General features: G+C 42.6%; 1 protein-coding gene across 2 annotated transcripts in view; it reads right to left on the bottom strand.

Annotated features, from left to right (window-relative positions):
- Positions 1 to 1,264: 1,264 nt before the first annotated feature.
- The window catches only part of ABHD5 (abhydrolase domain containing 5, lysophosphatidic acid acyltransferase), a 42,408-nt gene continuing 32,182 nt past the window's right edge, over positions 1,265 to 11,490 (bottom strand). For both annotated transcript variants that reach the window (XM_005891084.3, XM_070359155.1), the window contains exons 5-7: positions 6,846 to 6,957; positions 3,738 to 3,924; positions 1,265 to 3,163 (exon numbers count right to left, since the gene is read on the bottom strand). In XM_005891084.3, coding sequence (XP_005891146.1) covers positions 3,074 to 3,163; positions 3,738 to 3,924; positions 6,846 to 6,957 — 389 coding nt within the window. In that variant the 3' untranslated portion in view covers positions 1,265 to 3,073. The remainder of the gene's footprint in view (positions 3,164 to 3,737; positions 3,925 to 6,845; positions 6,958 to 11,490) is intronic.

The following is an 11,490-nucleotide window of genomic DNA, read 5'->3' as shown; positions in this document are numbered from 1 at the left end:
TCTTTTTGCCAATTCTTTCTGGTTCTTTTCAAAGTTTAGAAATTCTTTATGTATTAGGGTTATATCAGCCCTTTGTGATAAATGCTGAAAATATTTTTTGCCACTTTATTATTTACTTTTAACTTTGCTTTTTTTGGCCATCCAAAACTCTTTTCGTTAAACATATAAATTCCTCCTTTTATTGTTCCTGGATTTTCAGTCACAGGAATGTTTTCCCCACTTTCAGGTCACAAAAGAATTCAGGTATGTTTTCTTCCAGTTATTTAGAAGGTTTCATTTTTACAAGTGGGTCTCTAATCCATTTGGATTTTATCCTTCTGTACAGTATGAGAAATGGATTCAATTTTATTATCTTCCATATGGTTAATGACATTTGTCTCAACATCACTTTTTGAAGTCTTTTTCTCCGCCAATAAGATGATTCCTTTATCATACACTAAATTCCTGGACTTTTCCTCCATTGTTTACAGTGTGATATATATCTAGTAGAGTTATCCCTCCTTCTGTACTGTTCTTTTTTTGAGTTCTGGCTATTACTGTTTATTCTTTACAATACCTTTATGTAGGAAAAGACTTGTTTAATTGGAATCTAGTATGCCCTTTAAATATAAATATATGATGTATATGAATGGAGAAATTTCAAAAGTACTTCTAGATAATATTCTAAAACCAACTCCAGATAAACTAGAGTTTGTTTGTTTTAAAACTAGTTTTAGAAGAAAACAGAAATCATACTAGTGGACACATGGATACAGGTAAAGCCAGGGGTGGAACAGCCTTCCCTTAGAATGCAGACACTAGTGAAGTGAAAGTCGCTCAGTTGTGTCTGACTCTTTGAAAGCCAGAATACTAGAGTGGGCATCCGTTCCCTTCTCCAGGGCATCTTCCCAACCCAGGGATCGAACCCAGGTTTCTGACATCGCAGGCGGATTCTTTACCAGCTGAGCCACAAGGAAAGGCCCACAAGGGAAGAATGTAGACAAGTGTCCCTCAACACTCACTGCATCCATGGTCCTATGATAACTAGTATAAACCAACAGGACCATACCAAAGACAAGAAAACACACACTGGTCCTACTGCTACTATCACAGTCACATTTTTTTCTATAAAATAAGGTACCTTGTGCATGATGTAGCAAAGTCAAATGCTGAAATAGATTCTTTTAAGAAAAGAAAACATTTAGGACCCACTGTATTTTCAGGAACTCAAGGATTGTGAACTTTTGTGCTAGCTCAATCGTCACAAAATGACATACACAATAGCCCAAGGTAAAATTCGCCTTTAAAAAAAGAATTATGACAATAATTTTCAAAGAAAGCAAAATCAGTCAGTAGGAAGATAAGTTCCACTTGACATTTGGGTACATCTTTTCCCTAAATCACTTGGAACATCAGTGGCCAGAAGCCCCATTTAAGTGAACCTGGTAACTTCCCTCTAAGGGTTAGGACCACATTTCCTGTGCAGAAACCTTCTTGGACAACTGAAAACTGCCATTCGCCCAGCAAAGGAAAATGAACAGAGACTGGAGAGTATGTCAAATAAAAATACCAAAATAACCCACATTATTTGCACCATTAATAGTTCTGAATCTAAAAAGTAAACGCTACTTTTATTCTCCAGGCTAGGGTTAGCTCTCCTGTTACCTTCTGTCCTAACCTAGTCCATCCCAAAACAGAGACACAAACTGCTCACTGGGAAGCTATCTGTTGTGCTTCAGTAAAATTTGCTGTTTTTTTTTTTTTTTTGGTATGGGAAGATAATGTTGAAAACAGAATAACTGGTCTTCCTCACAGTTCATCAACTTCATTTCCTAACAGCTAAAACTTTACTAATTGATCATTTTTCAAATGCAACAATCAAAACCATGAAGTCATTGTTTGCTCTAGTTCACCATTTTTATTTACACAACCATCTTTTTCCTAGACCGGCAACGTGAAGCAAAACAAAAGGCAAAGGTGCCTTGCTGGTGACCACCCTCTGCCATTTTCTTTTGCAGAGGGTCTTCTCAGTAGTAGCCAGGTACCACGTGGAGCTTCTTCACAGTTTCAGAGAAGCATCCCTTGTAGTAACACAGCAAGAAAGTGCTACGGTTGATGGTAGTTACTGTTGCATAGTTCAATCACCTTACAGAACGTTTGTCATATAACTTCAAGTATGTAAGTTATTTAATCAACACAAAACTCTTCCAAAAAAAAAAACAACAACAACAACCAATATTAGCTGACTTCTGGTGCCATGAGACATAATGGCACCACCAATTTTTATATTTTAGTGGTAAAAATATAATCCAGTTTTAGCACCTGTCTGTAAGAGTTAGATGAAAATATATGATTGGCTTACTGGAAGGTAATAGTCTTAATGTCCCCTCAGTGAGGGAATCTGTTCCTTCTGCTGCATCCTGGCTCACAGAAAAGAATAACAGTATTAATGGGAGAGAAAAGCAGAGACTTTTAGTTAAGGTTTTTCAGCACATGAAATACTCAGAGAAATCAATACTAGAAATCAGTTTCCATCTTCCTAACCAAAACCCTGTCTCAATACTTCATTTCAAAAACAAAGTGACATATTCTAAGAAAATAACAAATTTTTACATAAAAACACTGAATTTTGAGTAACTCTATCAGTTATTGGACACAGTATATATAAGCAAGGAAAATAAAGTGCACCTTTGGAGTATATAAAATAATAAACTCAGAAAACCACTTGTTAAAATTGGCAATATAGATGGCAATATAAAAAGTACCAGACCTAGCAAAGTTAGATAGAAATAAAAATTTCAGTTGAAAAATTACAGTTTTTCAGTATGGCAGAGGGACAAATAACCTTTTATTACAGTTACTGGATTTGAAGACTCATATATTTTGATTTTGTGTAGGACAAAGGAAAGTCATTCCTCTAGAAGGCACTAACTGGTTTAAATGTGTGAGCAGCTTCATAAAGAAAACATGTGCAAAGTACAGTCAGGAAGACTGCCTGGTTCTCGCGTCAGATTCCTTACTCTGCATCCCAGACGGTAAATTACTACTGAGGAGCGTGTCGGCGTGTGGCTTTCCCACATCATCTGCAGTGTGCTCAGTCCACAGTGTCACAGATCTCCTTCACTTTCTGGTTGAAGTCTTCCGGCTGATCTGCATACACATAATGGCCTGCTCCGAGAATGGCCTAGGAAACCAAAAGCCGTCAGGTGGTCAGCGAGTAAAAGCATTTAAGAATGCTTTTACACACTTAAAGACACTGAGCAATGAAACTGACAACGGCTATACATGAATAAAACAGGAAAGAAAAAGCAATACTAATCCTCAGTGACTAGTATATATTTGATTAAATAAAGGATCTGAGAATAAAGAGAAAATCCAGTGAATCTTACTAAAGTTTTAAGATGCAAAAATAACATTCTAGGTTGATCTTTAACAGTAGGGCGGACAGAAACACTAGCCAAGGTGAGAATGTGCTGCCTTGGGAGGTGGGAGAGATGGTACTGGACCCGTCTGTCCCTCCTTTGGTCTCTCCCACCTTAGAGATGCTGTGGCTCCAGGACTGACAAGGCCCCAAGAATGGTGATTTGCTGTCTGGACACGAAGATTTGTTTGGATCAAACCCTGCCCCCATCACACATGACTACAGGTCTCTGACCAAGATGTGAAGGCACAGGGATGACCAGAGGGCTCAATGAAAGCAAAGGTAATAGAACAGACTTCATGTGCAACTGAGAACCAAAACTACATCACACACTTACTATCGTCTTCACATATGACTGTGGTCGTAGTGACTGGATGCTGGTGCCAGAATTGCCATCCATGCAGGATCGGGCGCCGAAGATCACGGAAACTGGAATGTCAGGGTGCATTTTGCCAATTCGCTGGAGCATTGGCCTTTTTGCCCATCCATAAGGGATAGTCATGTTTTTGAACGCAGTCTCACCACTTAAAGAGAGAAAAATCACATGCATGATTCTGGGGGATAAGTGCACATCACACTCTCACCTCTATTAAAACACGCTCATATTCAGATTCTCCCCCATTTAAGAAAGACTGCAACTTGCACAGAAAATAATTTACTAGGAAGTGTAAGGAACCATCCTCACAGAAGATATACTTTTTTGTTAGATAAAGAAGGATGTTTTAACCTCTAAAAAAAAATCTCTTACAAAAAATGATCCTCCTCCAAATCAAAACATGTAACCCTAAGTCCCTAATTATCAAATTTCCTTTGGGGAGAGTAGAAATATACTTTTTTTTTCCCCACTCTAACTTATTCACAAGGCAGCTTCTCCACAGGTTCATGACACCAGCTTTTTACCTTCAATGGCAACATCAACACCAAGATAAGAACAAATTCAGATTAAGTATTCTTTGTGAATTGTTACATATTTTAAATTTCTGCATATTATGATGTTTGACACCTTTGAAAACCTTTTTTAAAAAAACAAATATATATTTATTTATTTGGATGCACTGGGTCTTCGTTGCAGTATGTGGGATCTTCAATCTTTGCTGCAGCATTTGGTATCTTTAGTTGTGGCAAGTGGGATCTAGCTTCCTGACCGGGGATCGAACCTGAGCTTGGGAGCATGCAGTCATAGCCAATGGACTACTAGGGAAGTCCCCCTAAAAACTGTTCTGGCTGGGAAGAGACTGCCTCTTGGGGTTAACGTATTTTTAGAGATACCAAAGGACTCAGCTGGGACCACCCCTTCATATGCAAACTAACTAACATGGAGCTGTGCCTCTTCTGTCTGGCCTGAACATCCCAGGAGGTGATGTTCCTCTGCCTTAGTCATCCCAGGGCCAGGTGCCAAACAACTAGAAACCACCTGGATATCTTAGAGCCCACTGAAATAACTTAAGCAGTCCATCCTACGCTGCCCACCCTGCACTGCCTGCATCTCCCGCAGAACCCAGTAAAGGTTCCCTCCTGGAGTTCCCCTCACGCCTGTCTTCTGCCACCTGATCAGAACCTGCTGCATCTTCTGTGAGCCTTCCTCAGTGACCTCGCTCCAGGACCTGTGAGTATACTAAACTTTGTTCTCCTGAGCGTCTCCTATGTCCTCTCGTGTGGGCCACACCTGACTGAGCGTCACATAAAAGAATACAGAACGTCTGGCAAACTCCTCAGACAAATCCACTCTGCGGTCACTTCTCTGGTCTCTTTGTGGTACTAGGCATACTTGTGAATGGCCATTTGTGAATTCAAGTTCCACCACAGGATAGGCCACAAACTAGGCCTACATGGGCACACGTGATTGTGAAATGTGAGTAGGTGAAGAACAAAACACTGAAACCACACAGGAAGACAGATGAGTTCCCTGGAACAGGCCACTAACGATTGCTGGGACAAGTCAGTGAAGTGTTCAGACTGAATCCACCCAAGTCAAGTGCCTGGTGAGTCACAAAACATCAATCACTTGCAGACTCCAAACCTCTGCAGCCTCCCTCCCCTTTGGCAGACAACCTATAACTTACTTTATCAAAAAGATGGAAGCTACAGCTATACCTCCAGTGCTCTCATGGCCTCAATCTTTTTAATAAAGTAGGTGTACATATTCTTTGAGAGAAGTGGTGTTAGTTGCTCAGTCATGTCTGACTCTTTGCAACCCCATGGAAGGTAGCCTACCAGGCTCCTCTGTCCATGGGATTTCCCAGGCAAGAATACTGGAGTGGGTTCTCATTTCTTTCTCCAGGGGACCTTCCTGACCCAGGGACTGAACCCAGATTTCCTGCATTGGCATCAGATTCTTTACCATCTAAGCCATCAGAGAAGCCCTGAGATGAGTGAGAGAGGCAAAGAAAAAAAAAGGGAAGGAGCTATTTCTGCATCTCACCTCTCAGCCTTTCACCCAAGTCTGGATTAGAAAGGATGAGAAACCATTTTTATATTTTTAAGTATAGTCTATGGCCCACCTCTACTGGAATCATCAGAAGCGTCTGGTAAAGATGCAGCCCAGAACCACTGAATCAGTCTCAGAGACAGGGTTCAGACACCACATTTCTGATAAACTACTTCAACAATTCTGGTACAGAAAGAAGAATGGAAATCAGAGCTCTCACCATCACACTCCGTTCTTGATCCTCTCCATACCGACTCTAGGCTCTGGTTTCGGGGCTCCTCCCAGCTCCTCAAGACTTTCAAGCTCCATTCTCTCCACTGGCACCTTGTATTTGACATCTAGAAGTCTTTTTTTTTTTTTTCCTTTTAAATAAGCTATACCTTTGCTTGGCTCTCTTGCTTCCTCTAGCTACTATGCTCTCTCTCCTAATCACTGTCAAAATTAATATAGACTCCCCATCCCCTCTCCGCTCTCAGTGTATCTCAGGCTGATGCACAGTACTGAAGAGGTGCTGTGTACAGAAGGGTGCCATCAGCAAATGAACTTGAAAAGGCTGCCTTGTCTCTGCCACACGCCTGGGAGATGTAAAACCCTTTGGAATAATAAATGGTTCTAAGAAGATCTATGGTATAGAAGACCATTTACTTTTGTTTACACCAGAGCTCCTTTTTTGTACAACATTCATACTCAGTTTGAGAACACTGTTTTATTTGAAATTCTTTATGATCTCTCAACTCTGGTCACCTTAATAAGACGCCAGAGACCAAGACTTCCCTCAACTTGTCCATGGGCCCCTTAAGGGAAGAAAGTACATCTGACTTTTTAATCTCTCATCAGAATCCAGTACAGTGTTTTACATCACAGGTTCTCCATGAATAGATGAGCAAATTAAGAACTACTTGTCCTTTTAAATTGAGTCATTTACATACTGATAAATATCTCCTGGACTGTTCACACATTTTCAAAAAAGAAAAGTCTAAAACACAAACACAGTAGATTTAGAATCGAGACCCTTACCTTGGAGTCTGGACATTACAGTGGTAGATGTATTCCGTCACTGTATCATCGTCAAACATTGAAGAATACTTCCGTTTGAAATCAGGCCTTAAACGCTGTACTAGACTTAAACCTATATAATAGAAAACAAACATTTTAAGTTGTAATTAATTTATATAATAGTAGAGAAGATTTCGGGGCTTCCCTGGTGGCTCAGTGGTAAAGAATCCGCCTGCCAGTGCAAGAGATGCAGATTCAGTCCCTGGGTCAGGAAGGTCCCCTGGAGAAGGAAATGGCAACCCACTCCAGTATTTTTGCCTGGGAAACCCCAAGGACAGAGAAGCCTGGCTGGCTACAGTTCATGGAGTTGCAAAGAGTCAGACACGATTGAGTCACTAAACGATACTAAACAAGAGAAGATTTCAGTGTTTGCTTCTATAATAAATATTAAATGCTACATTAGGCATATGTTCAAATACGCACTTTAGGTTCAAAAAAGCACAGATCCTAGAAATTGCTCTCAAGTTCCCTAAGGAAAGATTACAATACGAATGAAACACTGTCATATACTGACTTACAGATATGCTTCAGGAGGTCAAAAACAGTTGCCTAAGACTTGTTTTTGTAGGAAAATAAATTATATTAAACAAGGCAGGTGAATACAACAAGGCATACCATAAAATTAACTTAATAATTTGTATCTTCTCCACATTTACAACACATTAGCATCTAAATGGTACCCCACTCCAGTACTCTTGCCTGGAAAATCCCATGGACGGAGAAGCCTAGTAGGCTCCAGTCCATGGGGTTGCTAAGAGTTCGGCACGACTGAGTGACTTCACTTTCACTTTTCACTTTCATGCACTGGAGAAGGAAATGGCAACCCACTCCAGTATTCTTGCCTGGAGAATCCCAGGGACATAGGAGCCTAGTGGGCTGCTTTCTATGGGGTCGCACAGAGTTGGACACGACTGAAGCGACTTAGCAGCAGCAGCAGCAGCATCTAAATGAAGTAAAGTGAAGTGAAAGTCACTCAGTTGTGTCTGATTCTTTGTGATCTCATGGACTGTAGCCCTCCAGGCTCCTCTGTCCATGGAGTTCTCCAGGCAAGAATACTGGAGTGGGTTGCCATTTCCTTTTCCAGGAGGTCTTCCTGACCCAGGGATTGAACCCGGGCCTCTTGCATTTCAGGCAGATTCTTTACCATCTGAGCCACAAGGGAAGTCAAATGAAGTAAACTGGGATATAAATATTTCTGGGGAAAATGCATTCAGACTTTCTGCTTGGCACACTAGCAGTATTGCCCACTACAGTCATCCACAGTGGCTCCCACGGCCCCACCCCTGAGGTGAGAGGCAGGAGCAGGGCCCCAGAGGAAAGAGGAAGAAGAGTAGGAACCTTTTCTCAAGTCACTGTTTTCCTTCTAGGGCCCAAGGACTGGCTGGTTTCCCTCTCTGCTACGACTTCCCGTTACTGTAGCAAGGTCTTCCTTCCTTCACCTGCCTCCCTGATTCTCTGAAGGAACCACACAGCTCCACCAAGGATTCTCATGATGCAGGAGACATTCTATACCGCCCTCTCACCCTGTGTGAGCACCAACGGGAGGCAGAGGGCATGAAAGGTCCCTCCTCGGCCTTCTCCCGCCCCCGTCACTATCTCCTGATTTCCTCTCATCCTTTACTTGCCCCATTACTGCTACATGTAGAGCTATGATCAAGCAAAATCCATTTACATTTCAGACCTCTAAAGCTCTTAAGCAGCTTATCAAAGGAGGACCTGACACCTAAGCTGCTGAGCCCTACTGGGATGAGGGGTGCTGGCGCTTCAACATTATGTGAACTGTGAATTTCCAGATGTTCAAGCTGGATTTAGAAAAGGCAGAGGAACCAGAGATCAAATTGCCAACATCTGCTGGATCATCAAAAAGCAAGAGAGTTCCAGAAAAACATTTACTTCTGCTTTATTGAGTACGCCAAAGCCTTTGACTGTGTGGATCACAATAAACTATGGAAAATTCTTCAAGAGATGGGAATACCAGACCATCTGACCTGCCTCTTGAGAAATCTGTATGTAGGTCAAGAAGCAACAGTTAGAACTGGACATGGAACAACGACTGGTTCCAAATCGGGAAAGGAGTACATAAAGGTTGTATATTGTCACCCTGCTTGTTTAACTCATATGCAGAGTACATCATGTGAAATGCCAGGCTGAAAGAAGCACAAGCTGGAATCAAGACTGCCGAGAGAAATATTATCAACCTCAGATATGCAGATGACACCACCCTCATAGTAGAAAGCGAAGAAGAACTAAAGAGCCTCTTGATGAAAGTGAAAGAGGAGAATGAAAAAGTTGGCTTAAAACTCAACATTCAGAAGACTAAGATCATGGCATCTGGTCCCATCACTTCATGGCAAACAGATTGGGAAACAATGGAAACAGTGACAGACTTTATTTTTGGGGGCTCCAAAATCACTGCAGATGGTGACTGCAGCCATGAAATCAAAAGACGCTTGCTCCTTGGAAGAAAAGGTATGACTAACCTAGACATCATATTAAGAAGCAGAGACATTACTTTGCCAACAAAGGTCCGTATAGTCAAAGCTATTGTTTTTCCAGTAGTCATGTATGGATGTGACAGTTGGACTATAAAGAAAGCTGAGCACCAAAGAATTGATGCTTTTGAACTGTGGTGTTGGAGAAGACTCTTGAGAGTCTTTGGACTGCAAAGAGATCCAACCAGTCCATCCTAAAGGAAATCAGTCCTGAGTGTTCATTGGAAGGACTGATGCTGAAGCTGAAACTCCAGTACTTTGGCCACCTGATGTGAAGAACCGGGTCACTAGAAAAGACCCTGATGCTAGGAAAGATTGAGGGCGGGAGGAGAAGGGGATGACAGAGGATGAGATGGTTGGATGGCATCACCGACACAGTGGACATGAGTTTGAGTAGGCTCCAGGAGTTGGTGATGACCTGGCTTCTGCAGTCCATGGGGTCACAAAGAGTTGGACACGACTGAGCAACTGAACTGAACTGGACTGGTGAAGAGAGGTTATCTACATCAGTACTGAGGGCATGTGGCATGGTCACCAAATCATTCTCTATGCCCTCTTCTCATTCCTGCATCCTGCTGCTCTCCACACCCCAAAGGGATGGCACTGGGACAAGGAGGGGCTGGGCCTGGGCAGAGAGGGTGGCAGAGTCTGCAGCCACCTACACAGAAGTTGCTGCCACACCCTCACCCACCCACCAGGCCAATCTTCTTTTCCTGCTAAGCGAACCTGACTTCCGTGTGTCAGTTAGGCAACAACGTGCCCAGGAAAGCAGGCCCCTCACTCGAACCCCTGGAAATAAATGAAGGCTGACTGATCAGTCACAGAAGAGTCTTCTTGGTTGATGGAAGAACATCAGGGGTGGGCAGAGACACACGGGGAAGCCTACTGGGGCTCCTAGGGGAGACCTTGTTCCCTGACATAGAGCCTTATGCTTTCCCTTCTTGTTCATAGTGCTGCTTGACGAGCTGACGCTGTCTGTAATAGCAACTGCTGAACTGTGAGGTAAAAGGTCAAGAGAATCACATACGCAGACCCAGACCCTTCACCAAGGAGCCAACTTCGAGAAAAAAATGCTAAAACCACCTGCCTCCAGACTGCTTGTTAAGAAAACAATAAAAGGCCTTCTGCTTTAGGCTGCTGAGGTCTTCTGTTACTTCCAGCCTAAAGTCCTTTTCATTGACACAAGCCGTAAGAGGGAAAGGCAGAGGTGCAGACTGTCACCATCCATGACAACGAGGTGAGTGAGGCTGAGACAGAGGAGTCGAGAGTGAAATGAACTTAAATCAGAGACTTCCCCCAAATCTTTGTAGGAAAGAACGACTTTATCTTCTTAACACTAACATTATAGGGCAAGAAAGGAATCTAAGTGATGGTTATTATCCCAGGTCATCGATTAGGTCTGGCTTTGTGACCTGTCAGCTGGATATCATTAGCTGGTTAAACACTCCCCAACAGATCACTTCCTCCCATGCCCCAGGCTAGTAAATACACTACCTGTGACATCCCTGCCTTGGCTTTTTTCAGAATGTTCAAGGTCGCCTAACCTTATCCTTAGCTTAAGATGCTTACTCCCTGGAAGGAAAGTTATGACCAACCTACATAGCATATTCAAAAGCAAAGACATCACTTTGCCAACAAAGGTCCGTATAGTCAAGGCTATGGTTTTTCCAGTGGTCATATATGGATGTGAGAGTTGGACTGTGAAGAAGGCTGAGCGCCGAAGAATTGATGCTTTTGAACTGTGGTGTTGGAGAAGACTCTTGAGAGTCCCTTGGACTGCAAGGAGATCCAACCAGTCCATTCTAAAGGAGATCAGTCCTGGGTATTGTTTGGAAGGAATGATGCTAAAGCTGAAACTCCAATACTTCGGCCACCTCATGTGAAGACTTGACTCATTGGAAAAGACTCTGATGCTGGGAGGGATTGGGGGCAGGAGGAGAAGGGGATGACAGAGGAGGAGATGGCTGGATGGTATCACTGACTCAATGCATATGAGTTTGTGTGAACTCTGGGAGTTGGTGATGGACAGGGAGGCCTGGCGTGCTGTGATTCATGGGGTCGCAAAGAGTTGGACACAACTAAGCGACTGAACTGAACTGCCTGCTAATTATCTG

The sequence above is a fragment of the Bos mutus genome, chromosome 22 (assembly GCF_027580195.1).
Source record: "Bos mutus isolate GX-2022 chromosome 22, NWIPB_WYAK_1.1, whole genome shotgun sequence".
NCBI lineage: Eukaryota > Metazoa > Chordata > Mammalia > Artiodactyla > Bovidae > Bos > Bos mutus.
This window is presented reverse-complemented; position numbering and strand designations above follow the sequence as displayed.